The sequence below is a fragment of the Canis lupus genome, chromosome 20 (genome assembly GCF_011100685.1).
Source record: "Canis lupus familiaris isolate Mischka breed German Shepherd chromosome 20, alternate assembly UU_Cfam_GSD_1.0, whole genome shotgun sequence".
Lineage (NCBI taxonomy): Eukaryota > Metazoa > Chordata > Mammalia > Carnivora > Canidae > Canis > Canis lupus.
In genome coordinates, this window is record NC_049241.1 from 1,861,708 (window position 1) to 1,882,039 (window position 20,332).

The 20,332-nt window shown below is 50.6% G+C and overlaps 1 protein-coding gene across 3 annotated transcripts in view; it reads right to left on the reverse strand.

Moving 5' to 3' along the window:
- The window catches only part of MGLL (monoglyceride lipase), a 114,586-nt gene that overhangs the window by 65,924 nt on the left and 28,330 nt on the right, over positions 1-20,332 (reverse strand). For all 3 annotated transcript variants that reach the window (XM_038565463.1, XM_038565461.1, XM_038565462.1), the window contains one exon: positions 8,336-8,442. In XM_038565463.1, coding sequence (XP_038421391.1) covers positions 8,336-8,442 — 107 coding nt within the window. The remainder of the gene's footprint in view (positions 1-8,335; positions 8,443-20,332) is intronic.

A 20,332-nucleotide genomic window follows, 5' to 3' on the forward strand; every position in this document is an offset into this window, starting at 1 on the left:
CTAGCTCACTCAATCCCCCCACTCCCGATGCTGGGGTAAGCAGAGACTTTGATTCATTTCTGTGGAGATGAGAAAATGGAGATTCAGAGAGATTAAGTAACTTGCCCAGGGCCACACAGCAAGCAAGTGGTTGAACTAACCGGGGTCTTGCAGACACCAAGGTCTACATTTTTGTTCTATTTCCAAATATAACCTATGTATACACCCTAATTACGTACATCTTTCCTCAGTTCCTGAACCACAACAAAGAGCGTCGATGGTGCTGAGAAGAATTTCCTTCCCTAGAATTATTCAGTCTTTTTTTTTTAAACCCAGCATCACATATAAGTAATTTGACTTTTTTTTTCCTCCTCCAAGTGACTCATTTGAACACTTCAGACACTGTGTCTTCCAGAAGACACAGAATGATGTCTGTTTTCTCCTTACCAGAAAACCTTAAATATTTCCATCTTTGTGGGCATGTGAATAATTTTGAATGAATGAATACGCCCTTGGGTAAATTCCTTTTGAAATATAATCAGGTGGCAAAGTATCAGGCAAACTCCAGCATCGAAAGGAGAAAGGTGGCACCGACTTTCTGGATGCATCTATTTGGCTTTCCAAGGCCCTAACGCAAACTCCTGATTCAGGATTTCAGACTACCAACCGGCTTGTAGGCCTCAAAAGGGCAACGCCTTTTGTTGCTTCCACAAAGTGGAGTAAACAACATGCCTGATTCAGACGCAAATAAGTCAGTGCTCCTGGCGAATCCCTCCCCCCCGCCCCCCCCAGCAATCACTTCCTGCTTTCTTAGGGAATGAATTCAAGGGTAGGTAAAAGACCAGAGGCGAGGACACCTGATGCCATCAAAAGGAAGCCACTGATGCTGATGCCAATGAAGAGATGGGGAGCTGGAGGTTAGACCTGTCAGCATGGGCTGAATCGCGTTTGGATTAACACACCTGGCAAGTGTGAGCAACTTGCTTCGGAAAAGATAGAAACTGTCCATTTAACCGTGAGGAACTGCAAAAGGAAGACAGTACGCAGTGCCAACGAGAAAAGGGGTCTGTGGGTGGGGAGGGTGGCGCGGCACCTGCTCTGTGCCCAGCAGGTACGACATTCATGTAATCCTCGCCAGCTAGACACTGTGGCTCCGTCACGGGTCGGGCAGGGGGAAGCTGGTGCTCACTGAGGTTTAGTGACTTGTCCGAGGTCACTGTGTCTCGGACAATGAAGATTCCCCCGATGATCACTCCCCAAGGCAGGCTCAACCCCTCCCTTCCTCTATCCGTAGGCACGTTTCCACCACGGCCCCAGAACAAGCTCCTCTGCCCACTGTTCTTTTAAGACATGCCTGTCTCCTTCACTGTCCTGGGGTTCTTGGAGGCAGTCGCTAGCTCTCTGCCCTCCATATTCCCGAACCCCCTGCAGACCCAGCAATAGGTTCTCATACCACATCTGGTTTTTGAGATACTGAATCTGTTTGTTGAAAATATTACATTTCCAGGGCACCTGGGTGGCTCAGTTGGCTAACGTCTGCCTTCAGCTCAGGTCATGATCCTGGGGTCCTGGGATCGAGTCCCACATTGGGCTCCCTTGCTCAGTGGGGAGTCTGCTTCTCTCTCTCCCTCTGCCCCTCACCTTGCTTGTGCACTCTCTCTCTCTTATAAATAAATAAAATCTTTTTTTTAAAAAAAGAAAATATTACATTTCCAATTTTAACTACATCTACACTGTAGCTTAAAGGAGATTCTACATAAGAAATACCTGTGGTGAACCTGGCTCCTTTCTCCTTGCAATCTGCTCCCTTGAATCAAGATCTGGGGGTGGGGTTCAGCCATCTGGATTTCCACAAGCCTTCTGGGGACCCTGCTGTCCACTGGAGTTGAGAACCCTCTCGCTCTATCCCACAACCACAATATAACTATATTAGTACTATTACATCATTTTATAGATGAGCAAACAGAGGCCATGGAAGTTTGTTCTGTTCAAGAAAGAGGCAAGTGACCAAATAAACTCAGATATTTCTATCCGAGATGGAAGGTTTGGGTGTGCTTACCTGTGAACTAAGGAGGAAGGGACCCAAAAAGCTCTCGGGACACAGCAGGTGCATAGCCCACCCTCCTATACCTGCTACCCCTGTCCCTGGAGCTGGCTCCCCAAACTCCTGAAGCATCAAAGGGCAGCTCACTCCATTATTCTCACTTTCACATTTACTAAAGGCATTAAAAGCTGACACATTTTTCAAACATTTCAGACAAAAATACATTACTGTAACGGATGGTGACAATCTTTTCGATAGGTCCAGCAAGGGACTTGAGTCAAAACTATCCTTGTATGGAAAACACGCATATCATCTTCCCCCCACCCCTGAATTTCCTAAATACCCTTCATGGGCCTGGATGGAACCCCCTCACGAGCAGAACCCCACCCACAAACATTCCCTCAGAACTTCCTCTTCTCTCACGCCCCAGCTGAGTTAGAAAAAATAAAACAAACAAACTCCTTTTAACACTTTCCCTTAAATATTTGCAGATAATTAATTCACTGTTAATCAGTTGAGAATGGTTCTTTTATACTTTGTAAATAGAAAGAGAGCAGCTCTGGCCTCAGCAAATGTATTTCTCGGTGTGCCAGGTCCAGAGTCAGGAGGCTGCTCCCTGGGGAGGGTCCCCTTGTAGCAGCCCTGTCACCTGGAGCCCACCAAGATGCCCACATGCCAGGCAGGATCCTGTGTCCATCTCCGAGTCCTTCCACCTGCAGGGTGCTTCCCACCCCAGGGCCTTGACCCTCTCTTCTGGTCACACCAGCCGCTCAGCTTGCGTGGAAGGCTGAGGGGTTTCCAGTGAGTCACCGTGAGCAGCTGGTGACCGAGGGACGACGTAAGCATCAGCCCTGGTTTTCTCTGCACTATATTTAGAATGGCACAGAAAATTCCATCCTCTGGTGTTTCCACCTGTTCAGACATCCCAGAAGCTCCTCTGCTCCTGCCTCTCTCTCGCTGAACCCTGCCGTGGGTCCCATCTCCTGACAGCTCCTGAAGTCCCCTGGTGGCCTTCCCTGCTTCCATTCCCTCGTGAGCTCCAAGTACCCAAAGGGACTCACAACAGAACCCCGAGCTCTCCCGCCCCCTGGTAGCTGCCACTACGCTTCAGAGTCCGTGAATCCTTGGGCCTGGATGTCCACCTGCACATGACACAAGCACACCATATCGTGCATCCACTTTTTGTCCCTATGGTCTCCTTGCCCGGAACTGTGGTTCTAACACCTGGGGTGATTTTCAAAAGTCTCGATGCCCCAGATATACCGAAGACCTAAGAAATCCAAGTCCCTCTGGAGAGGGGGCCCAGGCATCAGTATTTTTCAGGATTCTCCAGGGATTTCTTTTTTTTTTTTTTAAGGTTTTATTTATTTATTTATTTATTTATTTATTTATTTATTTACTTATTTATTTATGAGAGAGAGAGAGAGAGAGAGAGAGAGAGAGAGAGAGGCAGGAGGCAGAGACACAGGCAGAGGGAGAAGCAGGCTCCATGCAGGGAGCTCAATGTGGGACTCGATCCTGGGACTCCAGGATCACGCCTTGGACCGAAGGCGGCGCTAAACTGCTGAGCCACCCGGGCCACCCCTCTCCAGCGATTTCAATGGGCAGCAGAGGTCAGAGCCACTGCTTTCAATGATGGGTGCCTCTCTCCACACCCTTTCTTCTCCTGGGATGCTCTGACTCATCCAGCAAGATCCAGCCACCCTGACAGTGCTCCAGGCGTGGGGATGCCTGTGTACCTCTGAGGGACCATGCTCTCCTCGCACACCCGAGATACAGGCCACCTCTATTCCAGCCTCCAACCATGTTTCAGGCTTCACTGGACAAGTTGCCCCAATCTTGGCCACCAGACTCAGAGTTCTCATGGCCACTCTGTTGGGCCCCCTCCATGAGGATGAGACCCACCAGTGCCCTGATGCTATGGATACTTCTATGTGTATGTTCTATTGCAGATGTTTAAGACATTTCTGGTCTTGTGGATTTTGAATCATATACTCCTTCCTCCTTGGGATGCCTGGGTGGCTCGGTGGTTGAGCATCTGCCCTTCAGCTCAGAGCATGATCCCGGGGTCCTGGGATCACGTCTCACATCGGGCCCCCTGCAGGGAGCCTGCTTCTCCCTCTGCCTGGGTCTCTAACTCTCTCTCTGGGGCTCTCATGAACAAATAAATAAAAATCTTTAAAATAAATAAATAAACTCCTTCCTCTATTCGGCCAACACTGGTGATACCTCCCCTCTGCTTGGTGCTGGGCTCCACACAGCAGATGAGAAGGTTGTGGAGGACAGGAGGGCTGACACAGGATGACAGGTAAGACAGTCTCCTCCAAAGGAAGGAGTTACTGCTTAGGATACTAACTACTATAATGACGTTCAGCACTTAATAGGGGTCCTTTAATTTTTCTGGGGCAGACAGGTCATTGCACCATTAGCATGTCAGTTCTCATGTCCAGGAATCTGTCCTTAAATGGCACTTAATGCAGGGCTAACCCACAATTAGGAATGTTAATCACTACTTATTGATGATGCTAATAATGACCTTTGCATCAAAACCTTATGAAAGAATAGAAGGATGGATAAGACAGACAGGAGATGCTGTTAAATCCAGAAAACACATGAAGTAGAAATGGTTGGGAAATGCCCCTTGCAGTGACAAACCTGGGAGCGTGGCATGGCAGGGGATAGGTGGCTACTGGCAGCATCCTTTCTCCACTTCCTTCTTACTAACAGAACCCTGTTTTGTTTGTAGCAGCGAATGCACATGGAACAAACGTGATTTCCCCGCCTCCCTTGCAGCTAGGTGTAACCATGTGACGCTGTGCCGGCCAATGAGATGTAGCTGGAATATGCCGGTGAGCTTCCCTGGTATAAGCCCAGCCCCCTCCTCCATGTGGTGTCTCACATCTCCTTCCTGCTGAGAACAGGAGGCTGGAGCTGGCACCCATGGGCAGGAAAGCCACAGACTAAGAACAGCTGAGCTAAAGTGCACATGGAGCTTGGGGCTCTGGTGGTGGCGGCAGCACTGTTCTCATACCTGCCTCAGACTTTGTATGGTATGGGAGAAAAAGAAACCTTTTTTGTGTGTGTGAAGTTACTGTGGTCAGGCCTCTGTTGCATGCAAACTGTGTCTGACTCATATGAGGGCTTTGGTGCGATGAGAATGGGCTCCCTTGGCTATAGAGCCTCAGAATCCTCGCCCCTAAATCGGGGTAATAACATTAATCATATAGAATGTACAAAAAGTGCCTAGAGCAGAGCTTGATGTGCAGCTGGCACTCAACCAATGGCAGGAATCATAATTCTCATTTCTGGCGAGCTGTTAATGCCTGTGTGGTCATCTCGTAAAACCCTAAAGAAGCAAAGTTAAACGAGATCCTAATTGAGCACGGCTCTGTGCTTGCCAGTCCACCGGGCATGCTGGGAAACACAGCCAGACTGCTGCAAGCACTGTGTGTCAAGATTTCTGCCTAAACGATGAGATATTATAATGTAGTTGGGCAACGAGATTCAACCTGAAGTCAAGTTAGCAGCAGATTTATAGAAACCTTTATTTCTATAAATTATGTTGCGAAACCCAGCAGCGGCAGTTCTGTTTACTTTGTAAAGCATTTGCACATCTACTGCTTCATTCTATCCTCACGCCAGCCTCTCTGGGCCACACGGAGGACCAGGCTCGGGGCAGCAACAGTGGCTTCAGAACCCAGCAGCCCCGGCCCCCGGCCTTGGCTTCGCTGGTTCAGCTCAGAGCCTTGGAGTCTGCTGTGTGGGTGCGCGGCCCACGAGGCAGTCTGCACGGTGGCTGAGGGGTGGTCTGGGAGATGGCAGAGGGAGACGTTACCATACTCTGCTGGGCCCTCTCCTTACATTATGCCATCACAATCCTGGCTGTCCTCCCCATCTGGCAGATGAGAAAACAGAGGCTGGGAATGGTTCAATATGGTCTCTGAGATCTCAGGCTTCAGTTGCAGCCTCGTGGGCACTTGGACCAGGTGTGTTTGCACCTGCGCGCTCTTGCTGTCTGGGGTGAAGGTTCTAGCAGCACACCTCTGCTGATGCATGGGAGCGCAGGATGACAATGTGTCTGAATACACAGGGGGTTGGGGCCCCACTGGCCCTGGAGTGGCCACAGGCCCTAGAATAGTCTTCCTCAGCTCTGCATTTTTAATCCTTTGTGTACCTCCAACAGGCCCAGTAAATGCCCGACATTCTCCCCATTTCTGCTCTATTTAAATTGAAAATCTATGTAGGAAAGAATAAAGTCTGCCTGTCTCTGCATGTATTTGTGCCTGGTATGAATACCAAATCATCCATATCTTGTCATCAGGGAGGCCAGGTTTCAGAATCTGCAGTTCTTGGTTCGAATCCCTCCTTTTCCACATGTCTCAGCAAGAAGTCTCAGCAAGAATAGATCACTGACCACCAGGATCCACCTCTCCAGCCTGCACGAGACCCCACTATGACGGCCCACTCATGGGGCTTTCTCCCACTAAGTAAGCCACAGTTGCTTTCATCTATACATGACCAACAAAGTCACACACACATTCAACTGGATTCATTTCTTGAATAATGCCTCCCTCTAGCACTTGCCAGAGAGATTTCCAATGAGTCACAGGAAAAAACCAATAAATCAAGATACTTGGAACAGGTGAACATAAACAACCGGTTTTGAATGATCTTTAGAACATCACAGAAAGCTATGCCTCAATCCTACATGTTATTTTGGAAACATCAAAAGGTGGGCTGTTTCTTTTCTCCTTTTACTCAAAAAAAGGAAGCCTTTAAAAATTGTTTTTCAAAGTTCCACAGTCAGACAAAATAAATAGTGCACAATAGGTACTCATCCCCACAGGTGTGGCCAAGAGGGGCTGGTAGGAAGGTAACTGACGCCAAGATTCACAACAAACACTTGAGTTTCTGGATAAAGGTGTTTAGTGTTTGCAAAGTATGATAATTTTTTTCCTCCAGAATGTCCCTATGTTGTTCAGTTTGAAGATGGAGGGGATGACTGCAACAAATGTTAATGGAAACAAAGACAACAGGAAGAGAGGCATTCCCATCCTCGGCCTTTACACGCAGCACACATTGCCAAGGTTCATAATGACACAGCCCCCATAGTGAAAATCAGGATAGTCCTCAAATATCATGTCTCAAACAGCCTCACAAATATTACTGGGACCATTTGCAAAGCACTAAAGAACATTACAACCATAACAAGAAAGGATTTAATCAATATTCCCAGTTACAAAGACGTTTGCACATATCTGGCTTAAAAGGGGCTCTTGGTAATCCACATTTATACTTCTTTTTACACAAAATGCCCCAGCAAGCTTCTCATCCCCTGCTCATCGTCTGTCTGCACAGATATGCTTTCCCTCTCTCAAGGACTCCTTGGCCCCATCTCTGCTCCCCACCTCCCTCTTTTCAGCAATGCCACTTAATTATCTGTTTTTCAAATCCCATAAAATAGAAACCACCTTGCTGGATCTGAGCCAGGACGATAGATTTCTACACTGAAGCAGTGGAGAAATCACCATGTTCAGTCATGGGGGAACACCTTGTTTTTAAAGACTGTTAGGCAAGGAAGGATCTAAATTGGGAGCTTTCCAAACCATGAAAAATATCACAAAAATGAAGGGATGACATACTGACTTAGGCAATAAACACTGCATTTTGACGGTGATTGTGGATTTTGTTACAGGACAAAGAATCAAAGCATCGGCCTGGGGACGTGTGTGTGTGTGTGTGTGTATGTGTGCAAGAATGTGTATGCATGCATATGTGTGTGTGTGCGTGCACATGCATGTGTGTGTTTGGGGCTTTCTTGTGACCAACACGGCCTTTGAGATTTTTACTATTCTCCTGGTTTGAAATGCTTTGTAAATGTCTTGCAGTGAAAGTGGGGTTGAATTGTATTTGCACTGCCTATACCACATCTATCTGAAGTCCCTTGGGAGAAAACCAGGGCCTGTTTTGTACAGAAAGCACTTTATAAATGCAAGAGAGGATTCCTTGGCCTGGGGCAAGTTCTTACATAAACAGATTCTGGCTTTGGTTTTTTTTTTCAGTTGAGATTTCTAATCAGTCTTCATTCAATCCCAGACTCAACAGAAACTGCTGGTCAGACACATTTTTTTGTTTACATGACTACAGTTTTGTTTTTTTTTTTTAAACTCAGAGACATCCCATGGAGAATGTCTTTTCTCAGTGTCACCGCAGGAATCACAGGAGAATAACAGAGGCAGAGGGATGAGGGAGGTGAGGTGATGGGAGGGTGGGGTCCCCAGCAGCGGGCCCTGTCCCCTGGGGGGTACTCACCATGGTCGTGGGCAAACACCAGCAGCTCCAGCCCCACCAGCATCTGAGCCAGCTCATCATAGCGGCCGCAGTGCTCCCCAGCTCCATGGGACACAAAGATGAGGGCCCTGCAGGGGTGAGAGGGAACCAGGTTAGGAAGGCAACAGACCACTGAGCATGGCTTGAGCAATACAGAACTTTCAAGACACCAGCATCAAGTGGAAGACAGATTTACAGGCTAGATGCATTAGTGAGAGGCACTGCTGTTAAAATGCTAGCTCCAGGCCACACAGAACGGAGCCCAAATCCAGGCTGTCCTAGGAACTCCCCTGGGAACTCCCCATCCCACTTCACTCCTTCCCCTGTAGGATACTAACGAGAATAGTACCTCCCTCCGTGGAGATGAGGGGGCTCGTGAGGATCCAGGAGCTACTTTCTGCCAACGCCGCAGGCCCAGTGCATGTGCCAGGTCCTCCCTAGCCAGCCACCCAGGTGAGCCAGCCCTCAGCCACCCAGGACACACCTTGGCCGTGGCCACAGTGATTGCCCCAGGGACAGGCAGGGGCCTCAAGTCGATCTGAGCAGACCCCAGGGCTCTGTCGGGCTGACTCATCCTTGAGGCCCACAGCCTGTGTGGCTCACACCTGGCAAGAGGCTGAAGATGCCTTCTCCTGGCTACCTGGGCCAATGCTCTGGGAAGGGATGGCAAGCCCTAAAGGTGGTGTGGGGGCCCTGGAGCCAGCCCGACCTGAAGCCAGAACTGTCCCCCCAACCTGCTGTGCTGGTGTCTGTCACTTGTGATCAGAAGAATCCTAAGTGACATCCAGCTCTTCCCATTGTGGATGGTTTTACCTCTATTCCCATCCTTCTATGGGCTGCTGGAATGCCCATCACGAGGGCGCCTTGTATTCTCTTCCCCCTTTCTCCAGCTGGCAAATCCCTCCCCTTCCTGAAGGTTCCCTCCTCTGAGGAAGATTTCACAGCCTCTAGCAGGCTCTTCTAAGCCTCCTCTCTCCTCAGGGCTTCTGTAATCCCTCTGTTGATGCAGGGGCGACAGCTGCCTTCTGCTTACCTCCACCACCACTTACAACCTTCTCCAGGACATGCAAACACTGCTTTTTCTTTAGTAGCTAGCACGGTTATGAGCTCACAGTGGACATTCTGAAGGAAGGAGGGTTGTAGGTTTTACAAGAAACAGCTATATTTTGCACCTTAAGTCTGTGTAGGAGAAGCCCTAGCGTCCAGAAGCAGAGCTCGGCTGGGCACTCAGTCACCCCGGAAGACCTCCAATGTGGCAGGGCTACTCTGTGGCCTGAACACTAGTGCCACCGTGCTATGGCTCGGCCCACCTGCACCAGCCAGAGCCAGCCTGCCCACAGGGGGGGCTAGTGAAAGGGCATTTAGATTCTCAAACAGATAGTTTTCAAGACTCATCTTCTTGGCATAAGACCCATGGGAGTACCTGATTCCCCTTTGGGCAGAGTGAATGCTGTGAGCAACACCCATCCAATTTCTGCCAATAATGAGGGGATGGGGGGGGGGCGGGAGGAGGAGAAGGAAGAAAGGGAGAGCCACCACTGCCAGTTCCTGAGCATTTACTATGCCTCAGTTCCTCTGTTAATCCACATATAAGATTTCTAACCTTTATCGTCATCTTATGCTTTGTTTTCTTTACAGCTGAAAATGAAAATCAGAGAAGTTCAGTTTACGGCCCAAGTCATCCAGCAAGGTGGTAAAATGTAGATCTGAGTGTGTTGCTGGTGGCTCTCGGGTCACCCACCGGTCACCAGTGGGGCTAGAATACAAGTCACCCTGTCCCTTGCCTGCCTGGACACTCCCTCTGGCCAGTTTACCTCCCTGTCCTCACCAGGCCTTCCAGCGTCACTCCAGCAGCACCTGCTTCTTCCTGCCCCAGGGCCTTTGACCCAGCCAACCCCCTCTCTCTGAATGCTCTGCTATAGCTGCTCCTCATGCCCCTGTCTTGGGACCCACATCACCACAAAGAGGCCTCTCCACCGATCACCTGGGGTGGCCCCCCTACTTGGGCCTTTTTGAGCCACACTGGCCCCGTCACTTACACAGGTCTGTAACTGCTCATCACTGGATGCCGTTGCTTTGCCATTCACTTGCCTGCTCGGGCCCTGGCTCTCTCCCCTCACTTCCAGGTTCAGCTCAAGAGGCCAGCAGCCTTGTCCGCTTGCTGCCAGCAGAGGCCCAGTGCTGTATCCCAGCCTGTGGCACTCAACAGGGACAAGCAGATGCATGTGAAGGGAACAAGCGCCTCATCCCAAAGCCTGCAACAACTCCTCTCTGCCAGGGTGTGTCGGGACAGGACGGCACAGGTTCGTCTCGCCACACTACCCATTTCTTCTCTGAGCAGTGCACAAAAAATCTGCATGAACTTCGCTGGCCTTTGGTATCTGTCCTCCCTACCCTCTTCCTAGAAACGTAGGACAAACGTTGCGCACCCTCTCCGCTGCTCCATGGAACACGCAGCCACCTGCTCCTGACCAATGCTCATCCGGGCAGACCCCACCTGCCCACCTGCCACTTCTGGGGTCAGCTGAGGATGATGCCGGAACCTCTAAATAGTCAGCTCCCATCTGCAAAAGGGGCAGGGCTTCGAGAACGGACGGCACAAGCACTTTAGCATCCTCTGGGGATGCGGCAGGTGCTGTATTAATTCAGCCCACAGTTAATGCAGGTGAACAAGTGCTCGAGCCGGTCACACTACAGGCAGCCTCTTGCTGCGGTCGGGCTCCTGCTTGGCAGAGGAGCCCTTCAGGGTTTCACTTAGCACCTGGAGGAGCGACGCAAGGCACTGCCATTATTCCTGAAATTGCTTGTTAATAGAATCTACCCCTGAGAGATCATGTGGAAAAATACTTGGCCTCTGACTCCATAGAAATTTCTTCCAATCCAGTGGTTCTCAACTTGGTCTGCAACTTGAAATCGCCTGGAGAGCTTTCACAGATGCTGAGGCTGGGTCCCACCCCCAGAAGAACCCCTGGGTTTAATTGGTGCAGGGTGGGGAAAGCTCTCCAGGGTTCTGGTGTGCAGCTGAGGTGGAGAAGCACCTGCTCCCATCACAGCGTGCGGCTCGGACGGCAGTCCTGCTCAGAGGTCGCGTGGAACTCGCCAGTGGCAAGAATGCCACCATTTAGGCCTGGAGACCTACAGCCACTTATCTCCCCAGGGACCATGCTGGGTAAACCACAGTTTCTATCTGTAGAGATGCAGACACTTCCAGAAATGAAGCAGGCTGGCAGGGACCCCTTCCCTGTCCCCTGGCAGGTTGCAGAAGCTTCTGGGCCCTTCTCTGTATGGGCTCAGCCCCCTCCCCAACCCCAGCCTCCCCCAAACCAACAGATGCATGCCCTGAAGCTGCCCCTGTGGTAAGTGGGGTTCTCTTAGTCTGTGCATTCAGCTCTGGCCTGGGCCCCGGTTCTGATACATCAGTGCCTCCCCCTCCCTGCATGTATCTGTTCCCTGGACTCGAGTCTTTGTTTTGTAGAATCTGTCTGGCAAAGTGAACATCAAATCACATTACTCCTCCGCCTTAATCCCTTCAGAGACTTCTCACCGCAAGAGAACAGAGCTATTGCCTCTGTGATGACATCCTCACCTCCCTCCTCTCCTCTGCCTGCGGCCTCCTTTCCGACATGTTGCACAACTGGGGCGAGGGAGAAGGGAGTCCCGATATGCAGTGTTGGCTAGTTTCCACAGTGTACGTGCTCTCTCCCGGCTGACGGCAGGTTAGTGTGCTGTCACTGGGCATGGGGTGGGAGGGTGCGGATGCCCAGCAAGCCCAGCAAGCCGATTCCCACCTGGGAGCCTCTGCCCCTGCCAAGGCGTCCAATGGGGATGCCCCCTCAGTCTGCACACAGTGACTTTGGCTTCATGTCATCGATCTCAGGCCTTCTGCAACCACTGCAGTAGAAAGAGGCCCGGGTCACCGTCCAAAACCACTTGTCCACTACCACACCTCTTTCTGCCTCTAACTAGGCTGCGTTCTATGAAGGCAACAAAGGTGTCATCTACAGTGCTCCCTACTATATCCTCAGCAGGTGAAAATGTTGGGGCATCACAGGAGCTTAGGAAGGACTAGTTGGCTGACTGGAGGAGCCCCAGGGCCTGGATCCCTCTGCCCCCCACCTCACAGCCCCCAGGTTTGGAGTTCACAGCCAGGGGCAGGCACGTCAGGAAGTCAGGCTGGCATGGGGTTTTCCATCGCTTCACTCCGCTCACCTGCCAGGACCCGCCTGCCCTGTCCCCGCACACCTGCTGTAGGTGCGGCACCATCTGTTGATCTGCTCCCCTGTCACCCCCATGTCCTACCCCTTCTGGTGTCAGGGGCATGCCAGCTGTGTGTATTTAGGCTCCGTCTCCCTAGGAGAAGGGGAACCCCCAGCCTGAGGCTGTCTGAGCTCCCTCCTCCACCGCTGGAGGCTGACCTCCACTTGGAACTTCCCCTTTGCGGTTGCACAAGATGTTGTGATTCTTGCTGTTTCTGCTCTGAAAACATTCGGCACCAAGGAATCGAGAGGTGCTTAAATAAACACCACAGTTGCTGGGTGGCTGGGACTAGAGCAAACTGAAGTCAGGATGACTGGGTTTGGTTCCTGACATCACCATGTGGGGCCCTGGGCAAGTCACCTGGTTGGTAGCTCTGAGCCTGCACTTACAGGAAGGCAGCAACCAGCAACCTTGACTGAGGTCGTCCAGAAATACTGACGCCAGGTTTATTGCGTGCTAGGCGCCAGGGCCCCAGACAGGGACAAACAGCATGGTCCCTGCCCTCGCACAGGTCACACTCCAGCGGGACGGACAGACACAGAGAATACACCTGTGGGCATGTATTGTGAGAGGCCCCGGGGACACAAAGAGAAGGGAGCACAGGGAGCCTTCTTTGGACAGGAGGGAGTGGCTAGTAAGAGTTCTAAGAAGTGAGGCAGCCAGAGCCTGTAGGGGAACTAAGGGGTTTCTCCTTACAGAGGATGGCTCTGCATAGGACAGTGATTGGATCTGACCTTCGGAAGCTTCCAGGGCTGCCATGGAGAATGGAAGGAGAGACAGAGGATGCTGTTTGTCAGGGCACCTGCAAGCTGGGCTCTCAGCGGGTGCCAGGCACAGAGGTTCTCTCCCTCCCCTCCTGCCCTGGCATCCCGCAGCCTCCGCAGAGAACAGCGGCAGAAAATTAGCAGGGACATTTACGCAGACAAGGCAATATCCACAGCAGCAGAAATCAGGTTGCAGAAGAGGCTGGCGAAGATCTTTTTCCTGGAACTTCTTTAATGGCTGCAGCCAGTTGGGAGACAGTCATTCTGGGAGGAGGCAATGACTGTCAGAGGGGGAGGCCCAGCCCCAGGAGCAGATGGCCTGCCTGGCATCCGGCCCTGGGAGGCGGGGCAGCTCCCAGCATAGCATATGCAGCCCTTGACATGAATATGCTGCAGAACTTCTCAGAATTTATAAACTGGGCCTGGTGTGGCCATGCCCCAGGTTTGACAAAGTGGAATTTCCCCCCACATTGAAAAACGATTTCTCCCTTTAATCCTTTGCTTAGTCATTATTTCAGTGATCAAACTTTCTAGGTCTTAGTTTGCTCATCTGTAAAATGGGGATAATCCTACCACCGCCAACCTCAGAGGGCATTGTGACATAAATGACCAAAGGTATATGGGATGCTCTGGGCCTTCCCAGCATATAGACAGCTCTCTGTAACTGCCTGCCTTGAAGATGTTTCCTCTGATGGCACAGACAGTCTGCCTGTGGTCTAGAGCCCTGGCTTTACACTCCAGCCCTCCCATAAACTGGCTTCCAGATCTCTGTGGGCCTCAGTTTCTCTACCTGTGAAATGGGGTCATGGTACCTCCTCGCTGGGATTTTGAGATGAAATGAGAGGATGTATGTGAAGGCATGCAGCCCAAGGCTGAAAGCTCTGACTCTGCTGCCACACACTCTGCCTGCCTGTGCCCAGAAGGTGAGGCCCGATCATGGACCAACACCAGGCAGAGACCCAGGAAGGCTGGGCGGAAAACAAGCCTGCAGCCACCAACACCTTGAAAGGCAGGGGCGGGTGCTAGAATGAAAAGCACTCCCCTCTATCAAGGATGTCCCCCATTTGTCACGTACAGGACTGTGGACTTGGCTGGGACCTCTCCATGTGCACACATGTGGCAGGTATCACAACACCTCCCCCGAGACGCTGTTGGAAGGTTTAGATGAACCTACCTCAAGGACTTAGCATGGTCTGGCATCCAGTAGAAAACATTAGCCTCGTGCTTGCCCTGCCCTTTCCAAAGCCACAGAAAGCTTCATCAAAGGAGTTGCTGGATGCCCAACTGAAGCAATGCTCTGTTCATTTTATTAGGAAAAATTCAGGAAACCCAGGATTTGTGGGAGGAAACCCATATGTCGGATGATCACAGTGGATGTTCCTACCAGCAGGCAGCAGCTCAGGTGGCAAGGTGGGGGCATCTGACCCAGGGAGGGGAAGGACACTAGCCCCACGAGCCCTTAGAATGTCCTCAAACGAAGGGGGCAGGAGGGCATCCGCCTGCCCGTTCTGGGGGCAGTATGTGCTAGGAGTTCTCACTTACCCCCGAGCCATCCCACTCAGGCAGCTCACTCCTTCATCCACATCCACCAAACTCCTTCCTGCCAAATTTTATAACTTGAAAAAAAAATCCGCCCGGCACGTTTTGTCATGGGGCCCATGAGTGGGACTGCCAGGCTCCGCTGGACCCGTTTCCCATCACTAAAGCAGAGGCATGATGGGCTCTGCTGGGAGCCAAATTTAACCATTTCCCCTCCTCTTCCAGAGCGCCAGGCAGACTTCGCTCCTCTCCGTCTCTGGCAGGGCTCCCACAGCCAAATAGTGTGTGGCGGGGACCGATATAGAGCAAAACCCACAGAGGGTTATACAACTGCATAGGGGGAGCTAGAAATAGACTCATTTGTGAAACAGATCGATAATGCTTATCTCCCGGGGTCTTTGTGAGGGTTGATTGAGAGAATTTATGGAAAATAACCCTGCAGCACGTTGGTGCCGAGTCAGGCATTACATAATAGCCAATGCTGACAGCTGAGATTTACTGGCTCCATGTCGGTCTAAGCATGTTACGTGCTAACTCGTTTCACCCTCACAACCCCCGTGAGGTGGTTCCGGCTCTTCAGACCCATTTTTCCAAGGAGAAGAGTGAGGCCCGGAGAGGCTACACAGCTTGCCTGAGGCTTAGAACTCAGTAGAACCTGAACGCAGCCAGGCTGGCTCTCAGGGGTGCGTTGTGGCCCACGGCGTGATGGCACGGCAGCAGGGAGCGGCCGAGTGATCATGTCACCGGGTGTGGTCACATGGTCCCCGAGCCCCTCGCCCTGACCAGCTTCTCGCTCTGGCCTCCTGCCCCAGCCCACCCCTTCTCCCACCCTGTACACCAACCAAAGAAGGGCATCTCGTTCTCCAGCTCACCACCTCTGCCCATGCCTGCGATTGGGCTCAGGTCTGTCTCCTGCCTTCTCCGAACTCTGAAGCCTTTCCTGGCATCTCCCAGCCCGTTAGCTGCTCCCTCCTGAAGCCCTAAGAACACTCTGTTCACATCTCTTTTATCCAGGACTCATCAACAGCTAGCGTGAGTAGATAGCCACGAGTTCTTTGAAGACAAGGGCCATGTTTTATTGATTTGTCCTGGTGTCTGGTCCCTAGCAGCTAGGATGGCCTCCATTCTAGAAATCACAAATGATGAAGGAAAGAATGAATGAATGAGGAAATGAAGTGGCTCAGAGGAGGCGGACACCAACCCACGTTGGGGGGGAGCATGCCTGGAGGCCCATGGGCCACTCCTGTATGCCCTACAACTATTTTGCAAGCCCCTGGTTCCTTCCAGGCATGACTTAAACATTCCTTACTGCTACACACCATTTCACACATTAGGGAGCAGGCACAGAGATGTTAACTCAGATGCCCATCTTTGAGGGAGGAAAATTCGATTGGAGGATCCTCTTTCATAACCAGTATGTTCGATGCCGATGTCTTGCAGGAGAGGGAAACTGGGTGCTCTTTGTGTTTCGGAGAGGCGATGGGCTATAGGCGGCTTCTCCTGGGAGAGGCCACCACAAAGGACACGAGTAACCCCAAACTGGCTAGAGAGTACCTATCAAGGATCTGCTTCTATTCCAGAACCCTGAAATAAATGTACTGAGTCATCTGTTCATTTATCAATGATTTGCGGGACCAGCTATGGGTCAACTCATCTAAGGATCCTATGAATAAGAGTTCCATTGCTCCAGGGGGGTCAGAGTGGAAACAACTCCTGGCACCTCCCCGTGTCCACAGCACAGCCTCCCTACTCCACCCCAGACAGAATGCCTGGCTCTCTACTTCGCTGCCCTTTCTCTGTCCTGGTCCCAGCTGCCTGCCCGTTTCCTGTGTGACTCCAACCTATAATCCTTCTCGCATGTGTGCTCCCCCATGCCCCACTGCCTCCCCAGGGCCCACTGTGGTTACGTATGTATATGTTTTACTGCTGATTATCCCACCCCCAGCCTCCTCCCAGGACCCGGACCAGGACCAGGGCATTTCAATAGCAGCATAGGCCAAACCCATCCTCTGTATTTTTTTGTTTTGTTTTGTTTTTTAAGATTTTATTTATTCATGAGAGACACAGAGAGAGGCAGAGACACAGGCAGAGGGAGAAGCAGGCTCCATGCAGGGAGCCCGATGTGGGACTCAATCCTGGGACTCCAGGATCATGCCCTGGGCCGAAGGCGGCGCTAAACCGCTGAGCCACCCGGGCTGCCCCATCCTCTGGTTTTTGAGAAAGTCACTCACTGCCTCAAGTGCCTTACTAGTGAAAGAATAACAAGAATCTCTTCCGTGCACAGGTGTTTTGAAGTTTAAATGACCATGTTCTCAAAATGTCTAGTGTTGCACCTGCCTGAATGCCAGCTCCCTTCTTTTGGCTTCCTCTTCTCCTTACGTGCATGCCAGGATTGTGTGAGTCAAGTCATTTGAGAACATGCAAAGGAGGCTGGCACTTTGCAAGAATGCTCCAGACAACTGCTGAGTTACGTGCCAGGTCACCCACTGGTTTTCTGATCAGTGTATTTGGGTTTTTATACCTCTGACTCACATCAGGCAGGCACACCTGTGTCAGAAATGAACTGGGCTTCATCTGCCCGGGGGCGGGGAGGTCGTACTTGAAACATTTTTATTTGGAACAAGGATGATGACTGTCAGCCTACCTAAGGCTGAAGGAATTCTCCATCCTTCCGGCCGTGAGCCAGATGGAACTCTTCCCAGCTCTGACATGCTAACTACAATGGCTCCCCCAGGGAAATAAAGCAGTCAGGGTAGCACCAGGCACGTGGCAGGACAGCAGCCACCTTGGACCCTGGCTGGCTCAACAGCTCCCACGGCCACTGTCAGGGCTCGGTCTGCACTCCGCCCATGTCTACGGAGAAGGAAGGCAGACGCTGGCTTGGGAGGCGCACGAACTGGGTGGTTTGGGAGGCGCACGAACTGGGTGGTTTCAAAAGCCCCACTTAGCATAATTCCTAATAAGCCAAAGTTACTAAATCATTAGAAAAATAGGTAACGAGTATGTAGGCTATCATGTAACTATAATTTTACTTTCTAAAAATTTTAACAACATGGGTGGGGGATGAGTAAAATAAGTGATGAGTGATAGGGATTCAGGAGTATACTTGTGATGCACACCGGGTGTTGTGTGGAAGTGTTGAATCACTAAACTGTACACCTGAAACTAATATTACCCTGTATGTTAACGACCTGGAATTTCAATAAAAAAGTAAAAAAATTATAACCACATATTTTCCGTGTCTTGGGCCAGGTGCTGGGCTTCGTGCTCTATATGCAGAATCTCATCCCCCCCGACTGGAAAAGCTCAGAGCTCTAGCTACCATGGAGTCTTTTCAGATGTCCGCTTCTTCCCTCTTCATAAGTGTTCATTCTTCGCTTATAAAAGCCAAGTCTTTAAAAAAAAAAAAAAAAAAAGCCAAGTCTTCCTGGATCTTGCCAGGAGTTATTGGCAAGTTTCTAAATTTCTTGTAGCAATACCACCTCATAAGATACTCGTTCCTGTGATTCCTGAGAAGGATGGCCTTCTTTGGGGCTGCTAAGTCTTTTGGATCTCTGGCGATTTTTTATCTTTTGCTCAGCCTTTCCAAAGAAGGCCAAGACTTGTTCAGTGTTGGAGACTGGGAGATGATTGTGGGGGTTCTTGCCCAAAGGTTTCAGTCCAGATGAAGCAAAAGGCTTAGCATTACTCTAAGCAGCTACCTTAGTACATTGGTAAGGAGTAATTAGTGTTCCTGGTGTATCTGTGAAGTGAAAAATCATGCCACCAAATCTTTCTTTATATATAATATTTTAAAATGCACACACCCACGCCCACACACATAATTTATGTATTTTGAAAAGGGAATGTGGGTCATTCTGAAAAATGGAAAAATACAGACAAGCCTAAAGGAAAATGAAATCCATCCATAACCTCACTATCCAGTGATAACCAGTGTGAACATTTTATTTCCTCCCAGGTTCTTCCTTTCCACATATATTAATATCTGTTTGTCATTGCTTACAGTTTACTTATCAATGTATAGTTATGACTTTTAATTGTAATTATAACTTATAACTATCATCACACCTCATGTTTCATTTAGGATCCTCCTTTGGATTCCTTAACATCTTTCCATGAACAGCTGCCCACAGGAAGAGCACTGTCACCTCCTTCGAGAGTCACTCTGAGAGTGAATGAGGGGAATGTCTGAGGAAGCCCCCAGCACAGGGCCCAGTACCTGGGAGATATCTAGGAAGTGATTAGATGACAAACCCATGGCACCCGGACCCCCAGTCCCCTCCTGAACCCAGAGCAGACATTACTAATCAGTCGTGGCTCCCTGCTCTGCTGAACCCCAGGCAGCCTGTGAGCCTTTTTCAGCACCACATTCTGGACAGCCACATATTATCTTCCTATCCATGTTATATTTCCTGGTTTTGAGAAGGCTGGTTTTGCATAGCTTCAATCCCCAATTTCCCCCTAGGACGATGTCACGGCTACTTGGAGCTGCCAGCCTCTTGCATTCCATGAATCAGTAGTTGACTCTTTTACATTTAGCTGGGACCTCCCCTACGAAGCACCATGGAGCTAATGCATTCGGGTTGCCAAAATCAGGGTCTGGCTTCAAAAGTTCTAGTTAGGTGTCCAGCAGATGAGAGCCTCACTCTGCTACACAATAGTGGTCGGGCTGAATTTAGTTTAAGACTGGTCCATCTCGCTTCCTGGGCCATCAAAGGAATGTCATCACACAACCCTCAACACTGCGACATACTAAAGCCACAGGGGCTCCTTGATAAGTATCACAGGATGCCTGGGGCCATCCAGTCTCCTGAGCACGGAATCTCAGCAAAGCTTCCCAGTGTAAGGATAATTAAATTCCAAAGTGGGCCTGCCCCAAAGTCATTCAACTAGAAAATTATAAGCCACAGCAACGATGTATTTTCATATAAATGTGCAAAAGCAAATCCAGCATCAACCAGCTTGAAGCAGAGAGGGGATAAACAATTTGATGCATTTTAACACCTAATTTATCATACTGCTAACATCTCTCTTTGGGCACTTAGCACATTCCTCTCCCTGGGCCACCCAGACGCCTGCCTTATCTAGCCTGCTAAGTCAAGAGGTTCTGGAAGGCAATGCCTTATTCACTCTGCAGAGTCTCATGGGAGACGGTGAGCAACTGTTGTGCCTGCAGTCAGAGCTGGCAGACGAGAAGCATGCGATGCCACTCTGTCGCTGGCATGTCACGGGCTGCGGGCTGCATGACTACGTCTATATCATCCCCCATCCCCACTGTCCTTGTTTCTCTGCAGAGGACATGTCCCAGGATGGTTCACCGCTCAGCCTCTGGGACAGTCACTCCCTGCTGGCTCCTCTTACTCCTGCATCGCATATGGCTGTCCCAAGCAGACCCGGGTGGAGCGGAGCAAGGCGGAGT